Below are 12,825 nucleotides of genomic sequence, written 5' to 3'. Positions count from 1 at the left end.
TAATCCTCAGTCTTTAACAGGTGATTTGTGGATTTTTAAAAAAGATTTTTATTTTATATACTTCTCTGTGTCTACTGAAGTAATAATAATTAATTGTCTTGTGATGAGATTATTACCTTAAATTGAATCACAGTTTGAATTAATACCATGTGATTGTCCGACTTAAGTTTATGGCTGTCCATTACGTGCATGCCTATATATGATGGCCACCTTCCAGTAAGTTTGACTGGTACCTTGACATCCCAACAATGCTTTGATGGCAGCCTGGTAAGAATAGCTCACTGCGCAGATCCTGGCCTCTGCTGCACACAAGAGTGAGAGGCAGCAGCACAGCATTAGAGGTGACTGCATTTAGTGGCAAGCTGTGAGGGTCGGCTCTTGGACCAGTGGTGAAGGGGACAGCAACCTAGGGACACCTCCTGGGTAGAAAAATCAACACCATTTGGATTTGGAAGAGTTTGAAGTTGAACAATGAGGATCATGGGTGCAAGAGACTTACTCTTCATCACTATCAGTCATAATGTGTCCTTTATGGGTAAGTTATTCTGAAATGTTTCTTTTGGATATACCCTGATTCGGTGTTGGCAGGATTTGTGAGCTTACATATATGTAATGTACTATCACTGCTGCTCTCTAACAACAGTGGAATTAATTTTTCCTTTACAATTTTCTAATTTGTTGTCAGAATTTTTAAACGTGAATTTTTAATTGAGTAATTTTATTCTTCTTTTCTTTTAATAACCACACAGACAATAAGTTACAGCATTGTGTTGTGTCAGTTGTGTCATGTTTGGCATTATGATACTTTATCACTTATTTAGTCGTATTTATACATGTAACCTATTATTGGGTGCTTGATCATCTTTTATCCATTGCAGGCAAAACCTGGTGGATGCTGATGCTGGTTGTACGTTTGCTGGTAGTCCTGATGGCCGGCTTCTCGCTCTTTAGTGACGAGCAGGAGAGATTTATCTGTAACACCATCCAGCCTGGCTGCTCTAATGTGTGCTTTGACGTATTCGCTCCTGTATCCGTCCTCCGTCTCTGGCTCTTCCACCTTATTCTTCTCTGTCTTCCTCATGTACTGTTTGCAACCTACGTCATGCATAAACTGTTGTCATATCCTTACTTTGGAGCTTTGCACTGGGACAGGAGTCGAGGAGGTTCACCTTTCACTCTTGAGAACTCGAGCTCCTCAAGAGAACTCTTCTTGCATAAAGCTCCACTACATGACCTCCCGCGTGAATGGGGAACACCACGCTTCTACTGTGCTTACTTCCTTGCTCTAATTTTACGGATCCTTCTAGAAGTGGTTTTTGGTGCGGGCCAGTTTTATCTCTTTGGTTTGTCCGTTCCGAAAAGCTTCCTCTGTTACGAGGCTCCGTGCACATCTGGGGTTGAATGCTACATCTCCAGACCTACTGAGAAGACCTTAATGCTCAACTTCATGCTGGGTGTTGCCTCCCTGTCCGTCCTACTGAGTTTGGTTGACCTGCTGAGCTCCATGAAGGCGATGGTGAGGTGGAGGAGGAACAGGGAGATGCTGATAGAGGAGATGAGTAAAGGAGAGCAAAGCAGTATGCTCACAACGACAACTGTGAATGAAGACAGTGACGTTCTTTCAACCAGAAGAATCAGCCCAGGTGGAAGCTCAACGCATCCTGACAGGGATGAAAAACATGCTGCTGGTGTTGTGCCGAATAACGATGAACTCCTTCATACAAAACTGAATGGTGGGTCCACCCTTAAGACTAGTGTATCTACCAGTGAGAAGAGCCCAGAAAACAAAGACTCTAAGGCGGACATGGCTCACTCACCTACTCCCATGAGCACTCCAGTGCCAACTCACTTTGTCCTCCACAGCCATCTAAGACCTCCATTATCCCCCCGTCCAGATAGAGGACCACCACTGAACCCTAGGATGCCAACACTCATGAGTGTCAAAAAGCTGGGACAGTGCACCCCTGTGGGAACAAACTCAAGCCAACAGTCTGACAGCAGTGACTCTCAGGACAAGAGGGCATGGGTGTGATTGGCCACTAAAACTGCTCTACAAGCCAAATGACTTCATTTAAACATTATTCTAAAAGCATGAATTCATAGAGTTATACTGTAAAGGAAGATTTGTTAGAAATTGTAAAGTTGAACTATTGAACATTATTATTAACAATGAGTCAAATGACTATGTGATGTGAAAGGTGTTACTAATAGTAATATACCCACAAAGAAATAGGTTTTTTGACTCTTTTAGCTTCTTTTTTTTTTTAAATTCTGCTTTTGAATGGAAGTCAGATACTGTGTCTTCAGCTTGTTCCACTGCCCCCAAGTGGCCAAAGTCAGTCATTACAGAATTAGAATAAAACGTAATTTTGCAATGATGAAAACAGCTCAAGGGCTCACAGGATATAAAGCTAATTGATATGCAAGTGACAATGTACATTTTTTCTTCTTTTTTAAAAAAGGTACTTTTACATTTAAAAAATTAGCCACCTTGTGTCAATCTTTGAATTTTTTTGGACATCTTTGGATTCATGTTGTGTAGTTTTCCCCTGATGCATGCTTTCTAAATACTGTTTTTAAATGAGTTGTACTAAAAATCAGTTCATTGATCAGATACATCTTGTCCAGTAAAATACAACTGATTCATGCTGTTTTACTTTTGTACACTCCGAGGCGTGTTTGTTTTAATACCCTCACCTGCTTCTGTTTTGTTGTGAGAAAATGAATCCAACAAACACTGACCTTGATGAAGCAGTGGTGAACAGTGCTCAGCTGTTGTCTGGATTACTGAGTGTTGGCAGCCACAACAGACACACTGACCTGACCTCTGACATCTCACATGACCGCTCGACAAACCCAGCCATGACCTGACTTAAACCAAGCCTGCTCGGATGACCTAAGACCTTCAACCTTCTTGCCACCATTATTCAAACAACAACTTGGCATACATGTTATACCGTTTGACCTATATGATACAGAACATGATGTGTGATCACAGTCGCATTTGAATTAATGGATGTAAAAATGCTTAAACACTCAGAACAATAAAAGCGAACCATAAAGGAAAGAACTTATTTAAAATTTTGATTGGTTTTCTGCTGATATTAGGCCAATGATGGGATTCATTGTTTCCTTGACATAACAGTTTTAACTACTTGAATGTGAATTTTAGCTTCGATTAAAACTGACACTCCTATCTGGTCAAAACAATGACAATGAATGCAACAGCACAACCCCTGAGCCACATTAGCCCTCAGTGTATAGCTGTGACCCGAACACAAGCCTCATACCCTTCCCATTCTTCTTCTGCTGTGGTATTTGGGGCAGCTAAGACGTGCAGAAACATTAGCAGTGGTGGGTTGGGTGCTCAGAGAAAGGACTGTACTGTCGCTGGTGGAGGTCAAGAGGTCGGACAAGTGAACCCGGTGACCCTATACATGCATATTTACATAAAACTGTCCCTGAGGTGACAGTATGTGTTTGTTGTTGACTGACCTTCCCACAACTTGTCAACCTAGCACTCACACACAAAACACACAGAAACTATTTTATTAGCTATTTGTCCTTGGCAAAATCCCAGCCACCATGTCTGTCATATCAGCCATGTTACAGGCACTGCTTTGTTGTGCAATCTATAAGATCATATGGATACATTCTGCATACACCCGCTCGATGCACTGTTGCCCATAAAGTTGGAATAATTTTGTTTTCAGACACTATCCTCTGTTTATTCCTATTTAAACGCATCAGTAATCACTTTTGACCAAGTGCAATGATTAAATTATGTGTCCCAATTACCCAGGTGAAATGAAATAACTCGCATTGTTACAATCATTTCATGGAAAGAGGTAAAAAATATTTTATTCAAACTTTATAAGCAACAGCATATATATATATATATATATATATATATATATGTATGTATGTATATGTGGTTTTTATTGGACATTTTATGTGGACACCCATGTGATAGCTGAACATCTCCACCACCTCCACTCTCCATTTAGGAACTTAGCTGCAGGGATTTGCTCCCGTTTAGCCACAAGAGCATCAGGGAGGTCAGCCACTGATGCCCTGTCCTGTTCCAGTTCATCCCAAAGGAGCTGGATAGGGGTTGAGGTCAGGGCTCTGTGCAGGCCAGTCAAGTTCTCTCTTGACCTGGTTTTATGTGCATGAGGGCACTGCCATGTTTAAACAGTAAGAGGTTTAACCCAAACCATGAAAAACAGGCTCAGATCAAAAGTACACAAGTCTGTCCATATACTTTTGGCCATATTGTGTAAAATGTAAAAGACATGGTGAAGAATTATATTTCACAAATAGTGATTGTTCACGGATTTGATATAACAGTTTCCTGCTTGAAAAAAGCCTTCAGATATAGACACATGCCTGTCACATAACTTCAGAATAATGTTGCCTTTACTGACATCTAGTGGTCAATGCTGAGTAATGCAGCAGACAAAAGCATAGACATGACCACAAGTCACAAGAGCGTTGCCAGTATGAGAGTATCAACTATTTTTTTTTCATACCACATGAAGTATTCTGATGGAATTTGTGACTAACCATAGTTAGTCAATATAAGGGAAAATAAAAATGTCTAAGATACTATTCAATATCTGATATACACTGTTTATGAAAACCCCTCTTTCTTTTTCCTTAAAAGAAATGCTCTTTAAAATAGGCTATATGATTTTTTTTTTGACAATTATTGTTAGAGAATTTAACATTACCTGATATTCATCATCTGCTAGTTTCTAAAACCCACTCTGTAAGGAACTTTTGAATGGTTGACTATCATTTTAAAAGTTCTGTCAGGTGTCTGAGTTTTTTTCAAGGAATGTCTTTAACTGGTAGAAAGAAAATGCCTCATACCTGCACCCTGTGTTTTACAGCTGTACACACATTTCCGTCCAGAGCGGTTTGTTAGGAGTCGCTGCCCTCTCTCCTCCCCATCGATCCCCTCCCCAACTGAAGTTAACACTTCCACCTGCGCGGCCGCCTGAGCCTGAGGGGCAATAACACACGCCGATCTCATGGGTGACAGACGGAGGAGATTGAGAAGTAGAAGGGAAAACTCAACGTTGACTACATTGCCACATCAGAGAAGATGTCGGGGGCATCAAAAATATTGATTACCCAGCATCCTCCTCACCTCTGAGGTGGTAGCTGAGATGGATTGGGTGGTCGGGGGTAGGTTTGTCCCAGGTGGCTACGGCTCGGAAAACAAAATCCATTCTGTCTTCCTTTGATGTTAATGATAGAGAGATTGTAAGGTAGAGGAGGAGCAGGGTGGTCCAGTGTTGTTTTTGTATAAAGGAAGACAGAATGACTCCTACGTCTTGCCTTTGCTTTGACTTCTTGTCCGCAGATTAGTTAGTTAAGGAGTGTGGCTGCTCTTAAATACAGTATACTATCACAAATACCCACCACCACAAGCATAATGTGAAACTGAAAGGCTGCATGGGTTGAAACCTGTCTGGCCTGCACCTCAGAGAAAGCTAAACGTCTCGTGTGTGCCATTTTTAAAACATCAATTAAATGAATTATACAACCTCGATACAATTATCAATCCACACAGAGTAGATCGAAACTCATAAACTCTGTTTCTCCCATTTGAGCAAAGGAGATACTTCAGTGAGTTATCATGGTATTATGGTTATTTATTAAAAGATGGGGGATAAAGAACAGACCGATTAAATTGTCAGGCAGAGATATCCTCACTTTTTAGTACCTTGTATGAGTGAAGCCTCCAAAACTGATGGATCCTACACTTACTATAATGAAACTCAGTAGCATTTTTCCTTAATCTTTCCTGCCTGGCAAACGCCCACATCTTTTCAAACGAGTTATTTTTTCAGACTTTAGAGAACTCCTTCAAGAGCCACAGGAGACATTATGCAACTGTTTTCACAACTTGAGTGAAACTCCATGTGACAAGTAAACTGATCTTCACGTGTGAAGTCGGTAAGATCGGTAAAATCTTTAAGTGTGGAAACATTGACTACGGTGAAATCCATTCAGCTCCCAAACATTTACAGTAAGTTACAGCTAATACTTATACTGGCGGAAGTACAGTGCTACGGAACAGGACTTCAGATTGGGAAGACATGTCTTGGGCTGCTCTTTTTGCCTCTGCAGAGAATGCCAGAAATGACAAACATGACCTTTAACCTCTCACCTTTACGCCCCTCACCCTGCATGACTTTACACACAAGCATGTGAGATGAATGATAGTCTTTATTGTTTTTTTTGTTTAAATACACAGACAGCGTAAATTAATCTGTGAATTTTACCATCTTTTGCTTTAGTGCCACCAGCAGGTGAAAAGTGTATCTTTAGTTTGTATGAAGAAACCTCAAAAACTACAAAGACCAAAACCCTATCAACAAGCTAACTAATATGCATGTCAAGCTAGTGCTCTCATGGTTACTCTTCTTATAGTTAGCATGCTAATACACTAATATTTAGCCTGTAACAATGGGCAGTAAGTTGAAAAAAGTCTGAAATGATTTTAATTTGAATACTTCAGTGATTCTTTATTTTCTCTATGCACTTCTTTCTATAGTCATGTAGTGGTTAATCCCAGCATGCATTTGGACAGAAAGCGGTGAGGTCATCTTTTCGTTACAAGGCCTGTCAGTTACACCCAGAAGAAATGTTTGTTTTAGACAGCACTGTAAATCAGCCATGACATGACAATAGCTGTTATTGAAAGCAAAATGCTTCCCACCCAGCTTTGTATACATTCTGAAATTATAGGCCCCCATTTCTATGTGACCTTTAACAGCCCGTGTAAGCCGTTCAGACATCTTAATATGATTTATTCCAAACCAATCAGAGTCAGACAGCTAAGTAGATCATTACACAAAGACTGCATTCATAAACATCCTAATTGGAGCAAATGAAGAGGAGTTGGTTTTCCTGGATTTCACCAATAGCATCTCTCTGCGTGATGAGCGCTTCCTGAACCGGCAAACCGGAGCCTTGTTTATGTTAGAAGGAGATGGATCGGGCACAACCTCTCAACCCATTTCCTCTGTTGATTTTCTTTTCCTTTTTTTTTCTATTGGTGCTTGAGGGAACATGCCCAACCCCCCCTGCAACAACACAAACACACACACACACACACACACACACACACACACACACACACACACACAGACACACCGCTGGAAGAGGAAGCAAACTTGTCTCATGGTTAATAAGCAGTGGCAGGGCAATTTGTACTCATTGGATTGAGCAAACAGGACCTGTTGTCTCCTCATTGATGAATGTAATTATTGACAGAGACAAATTTGATATATGTTAAAAATGTCACAATTATGCCTCTATTGGAAGTAACTGATTTGTTTACTATAGTATATTGTATTCTGCTGCAATTAATTGGGTGTGCACAGCAGGGCAAGTAACCGGTGGTTTTTAAAAGGTAATTTAGTGTCAAAGTCAGAAATCCACACTTGTATATAAGAAGATAACTTCACTGACATCAAGGGAAATGCTATTAAAAAAACTCAGCAGATGGATCCATGGGGTCTGAATGTTTCACGTGTTAACTATAGCTCCAGTTGAAGAGTGTTGAACGCTATTTTAAATTACAGAAGTTTTTTGGGTTCAAAGTGCATCAGGAAAAAGTGACATTTGTAACTTGGGTAGTGTAAACTGACTACAAACAAACGTAAACGCGTATTTAGTTGAATTCACCTTTTTCTGCTTGGTGCGCCACAGCTGGCTGCCAGTTCATCCCTTTGACCACCAGGTGGCAGCACGATGCCGCTTTATCCGTCTCTCTTCACCGCATCGGAATTCAGAGTGTCCTCCGGAGTTCCAGAGCAGCACATCAGGTTTTGTTAAGCGTATAGGTCATGTCATTTGAGTTTATGGATGACTTAGAAACACCGTGCTTGGTCGAAAAAACATTTGAAACCTATTTTCTCAGTCCAGAGAGGGAAAAAAATAGTCCCCTCTCGCGCGCCCCCCACAGCCATTACGCACAAACATTTCCTGAACTACAATCTAGACATGATACTGACAGCTACACTGTCTCACGATAAACAGATCACACGCTGCACGGCGGTAACAAGTCTTGTCCAAACCTCGCGGACGTTTTTATGATGAGCCTCAGGTATTTTACATTGTACAGAAACCACCGCTTTAATAAGAGTAACCTGAGAGGTCCATTCGATATGCAATTAAAAGCATTCAATGCCAAACATGAGAAAACAAATGTTTGACATAAAATATTTAAAAATTGTTGTAGAAAATCGACAACTGCTCAGATTAGTCTTCCTGGTTGTGTTTCTTAAATCGTAGAATCTGATGACTTTTCCTGATTTGTTTCAGTTCTTGTACCAAGATGTTCACACTAAATAAGATGAATAAACTCTTCAATTGTTCTTTTTATCCCCTTCTTTTAGGAACAGGTGGATCAGTGCAAGTGGAAGAAGAGGTGAATCTCATTGACTGCTGAACGTGCAAAGTGTGAAGAAGGTAAATTTTAGCTGGGATCTGGGTTTAAGAGAGGACAGAAGCGTTAAGACTGGGGCCCAGGGGGCATCACACTGAGGAGACCACCTGTAGTGCCATGCCGCTGTTGTTCCCCGCGTCTCACAGCATGTGAATCTGCAACACCTGAGAGGTTTACCAGAGCTTACTTATCCTTTATGCCCCCCCCCCAAAAAAAAACACAAGTTACAACTTTTAATTAAAGTATAAATGAATCTATCACTGACATAACTCAACTTTAGGCTGGAGTCTGAAGAGTCTACACTGTGCAGTTGTGTTTTAAAGCATGCCGTATAACAACCTCAGAGACAGTTTGCAGTGCCAAACACCAGGACAGAGTTTTGGCGAGAATGACCAGGACGCACGAGTAAAACAAATTCAATAAAAGTTGTTTTATTCTCAAAATAAAATCTTCTATCAAAGTGGAATTATACATATTTACAATCTCGTAAATTTTAATATACAAATGTACAATATATGTACACCAATAATTATATAAATACACTTTACGCGCTAATGCAACCCGTATGAGACAGTATTAAGGCATTGATTAATGAACGTGTAAATCCATCTTGGGAGACAAAACGTCCTCGTTTCAAGCAGAGCGGTCTCATTGTGAATCTGGTGTTTAAGACACAGCGGTTCTTTACAGTAAGGAGGAGAAGCGCTTCAGCTATACCACGTAACCTATATCGACAAAAGGGATCTTGTCAGCTGTATGCATTCAATTAAGCCCAGATAAGACTCTGCATTCTTAGTGCCAGGTACATTGTTCTGCTGCTGAGGGGTCTCATTATTTAAAAAGAAGCCATTAGGCGTTCATTAATGTGCTAATTAAAACACGCTGATGGACAATCCCAACACAATTAGTCACCACCCTCCCCTACCCAACCCCTTCCCCCCCTCTATATTCCAGCCTAAGCACGTCATTTGGATAAGGCGAGGAAGGAGAACTCTCTAAACTGATTCTTGTAACTTTTACAAGCGGAATGGCCACAAATCCAGCAAACAGTTCACATTAGGGGAGTGCTCGTGACCAAAATTCCATCTAACCTGGCAGTCCGGTGACTCACTTTTGAATAATTTACCACATAAAATCATTTGAATCAGTCTTCACGTCGCTGTGTCCCCAAACAGAGCAGATACGCGCTGCTTTTAGTCTTTAGTGCCAAATGACATCTGATCCAAAGGATCAAACCCGGGACAGTGGCATCTGTTTGGGGCAGGAGACGGAGCTGGCCGTCCCGGACCTCCAGGTCAGTCCCGTGCTCACGTCACTGTACATGGAGCCCGCGGAGGCTTTGCTCCCCCAGCAGCACCGCGTGCAAAAAGTTCTCCAGGAGTCCAGTGTTTTCCCGGACCAGATCCAGGCTCCTGACGTGATGCCCACCAGGAGGCACATAAAGTATTTCAGCATGAACACGGCATAGTCCGGCCTCTGCCTGTTAGGGTCCGTCTGGCACGTACAGTTGTGCGTAATTTCCCACGTCTGTCGGTTGTGCTGCTCGTAAAAGTAACACGCCACTATGACAGTGGCTGGGACTGTGTATAAAACTGTGAAAACTCCTATCCGGATCATCAGCCTCTCCAGCTTGTCAGTCTTGGTCCCCCCTTGCTTGATTACGCTCCTGATCCTGAACAGAGAAACGAACCCGGCCAGCAGAAACATGGTGCCGATGAACAGGTAGATAACCAGCGGTGCCAACACGAAACCCCGCAGGTTATCCAGATTCTGGTTGCCCACGTAGCAAATCCCAGCCACAGAGTCCCCGTCCACAGAGCTCAGAGCCAAAACTGCTATTGACTTCATGCTGGGGATGAGCCAGGCGGCCAAATGAAAGTACTGTGCGTAACTGGCTATAGCCTCGTTCCCCCACTTCATACCTGCGGCCAGAAACCACGTGAGGGACAGTATCACCCACCAGATCGAGCTGGCCATGCCGAAGAAGTAGATGAGCAGGAAAACAATGGTGCAGAGCGCAGGACCTGTGGTCTCATAGTGGATGTGCTCAGCGCCGTTTTCTCTGTTGCAGGCCACTTCCTCATGTCCGGCGATCAGTCTGACTATGTATCCAACTGACACGAACATGTAGCAGGCGGAGAGGAATATGATGGGGCGCTCCGGGTACTTAAACCTCTCCATGTCGATCAGGAAAGTCGCCACAGTTGCGAAAGTGGAGATGAAGCACAGGACGGACCACAGGCCGATCCAGAAGGCGGTAAAAGTTCTCTCTTCCTGGGTAAAGTAGGGGTTGTGGCACGGCATGGCGCAGTTCAGGATCTGTCCCGTCTTGACGCGGTTGTGCAGCGGGTGGCTGTCGCTGGTCACCGGCACCATGGGCGCACGGCAGAAACATCCCGGCTCACACGGGGAAGCAGCTGGTTTGTGTTTCCCGGGGATGCCGCGACCGTAGCTGCTCTTCTTTCTGTTGTTGAACGGCTTCAGGGGCCGGTTGGTCGGTTTCGCCACCACGGGAGAAGCAGTGGTGGTCTGGCTCCGGTTATAGTCCATGCACAGCGTGTCCTGGTTGTCTTGCTCGGGCAGCAGGTCGCACCTCATCCGATCTGGCCACGGGAAGCCGTACTGCCTCATGAGCGGAGCGCATCCAGCTTTGGCCCGCTCACACACGCTCCTGCACGGCGGCAGTGGCTTCTTGTAGTCCTCCAGGCAGATCGGTGTGTACATGCTGCAGAGGAAGAAGCGCAAGTCCGGCGAGCACTTTATCTCCACCAGTGGCCAGAACTGGTGCACCTCCAGGCCGGCTTCGTCCTGCGTGTCGTGGTTGAACTGGTTGGGCATGTAGGTGTAGTTGTAGCCGATGCCTTTGCACAGAGGCACGGAGATCTCCTGGCACTGGAGCTCCTTGGCCGCCATGCAGCGCGTTCCGTGCAAGACGAGGGTTAACAGCACGCACCATCCCGGGATGCTCCTCTCCATCGTCGTTTTCCTGTGCGCGAATCGTCCTCGAGAAAGTGCGAGCGAACTTGCGCTTTGCAAGTAGGCTGCAAGTGGGATTAATCCAGGGATGCTGCTGAACTCATGCTAGAGCGCAGATCGTTTGTGACAGTCTGTAAAATCCAAAAAACAAGCGCTTTACTTTCTCACAGTCTGGGATACTGTCAGTCTCCTCACTCTCTCTCTCCCTCTCTCTCTCTCTCTCTCTGCCTGTCGGTCTAGCACCGTGTCTCTCTCTGCATGTTGTGTAGCTGCTCGGTGTGTTGGGTTTTATACGGGAGGAGGGAGGACACTCCCCCAGCATGGGCGGGGAGGGAGAATAAGTCAATCCACGGTTCCTTCTATAGGTGTTTGTTTAAAATGTTCACCCTGGAGGAAGGGTTATAATCACTTTGTCTCTGTTTACCCCGACCCCCAGCACACACACACACACACACACACACACACACACACACACACACACACACACACACACACCCCTTTACAAACAGGGAGACATGAGCTGTAGGACAATAGAGACATTAGGAAGGAATGTAATTAGGGACACAGGCAGTGGGGAGTAAACTAACATACATCACTGTTATAAATCAAATCATTAAGGGGGAATATAAAAAACTACTTTTCTGACTAGGTCTGACTTGTGTTCCTCTTGGTGGTTGTTTGACTAATGACTGGAGGTCATGCTACATTTCCTATCACTCTGGTTTGATACTTTTTCATCTGCTAAAAATAAACAAGAAAATTGACACTAAGAGGAACATTAACTTTATAATGATGTGACACTGGAATATTTATTAGTTGAAATTAGTGCATTACTGCAACTCATCTGTGTTTAATTAATTTACATGACAAGAACTGCTCTGTTACAAGTCACACATTCAAATCCTGAAACAGTGCCCTCGAACCAAACACCAAATCTCTGCAGACTCACCACATGTCATCTGGATAGGAGTATTGCTGGACTTTTTAAGTTTGTAATCGAAATACTACAGTTTGTGACTGTATTGAATATTTACTTATTAAACTCATAATAGAAATAAAATGCAAAGTTCTATCTCAATGGGATTCACCTGACTAAATAAAAAAGGTAAATAAATAAATAAACAAACAAACGTACTAATTTAGCCTTGTAAATTAGCCTTTCATGCTAATTATGGCAAGTCCCAGTCAAATGAACTAATAAAATAAGTAAAATAGACGTGTCTCTTTCAAAAACGTTCCTGTTTCCGTATTTGCAACTTCAAACAAAAGCAACAAAAATAGTCTCAAATTTTTTGAGTATTTGCCTGTAACATTCACACTCCTTCCCAAAAAGAAAGATGGTGGAAAGTAAATCATTTTCACCGTCTTTGTTGTAGTTTCCA

General features: G+C 42.9%; 2 protein-coding genes across 2 annotated transcripts; one reads left to right on the top strand and one right to left on the bottom strand.

Annotated features, from left to right (window-relative positions):
• The first annotated feature begins 188 nt into the window (after positions 1–188).
• On the top strand, positions 189–2,445 carry LOC130179249 (gap junction delta-4 protein-like). Its single transcript, XM_056392102.1, has 2 exons — positions 189–535; positions 879–2,445. Exons 1-2 carry the CDS (start codon positions 472–474, stop codon positions 2,030–2,032), a joined length of 1,218 nt encoding a protein of 405 aa, XP_056248077.1. The 5' UTR covers positions 189–471; the 3' UTR covers positions 2,033–2,445.
• A 6,437-nt stretch (positions 2,446–8,882) lies between these two features.
• LOC130179525 (frizzled-8-like) lies at positions 8,883–11,713 on the bottom strand. The gene has a single exon (XM_056392559.1). The coding sequence runs from the start codon at positions 11,441–11,443 to the stop codon at positions 9,698–9,700; it is 1,746 nt and encodes a 581-aa protein (XP_056248534.1). The 5' UTR covers positions 11,444–11,713; the 3' UTR covers positions 8,883–9,697.
• Positions 11,714–12,825: the final 1,112 nt, after the last annotated feature.

The sequence above is a fragment of the Seriola aureovittata genome, chromosome 12 (genome assembly GCF_021018895.1).
Source record: "Seriola aureovittata isolate HTS-2021-v1 ecotype China chromosome 12, ASM2101889v1, whole genome shotgun sequence".
Classification (NCBI taxonomy): Eukaryota; Metazoa; Chordata; class Actinopteri; order Carangiformes; family Carangidae; genus Seriola; species Seriola aureovittata.
This window is presented reverse-complemented; position numbering and strand designations above follow the sequence as displayed.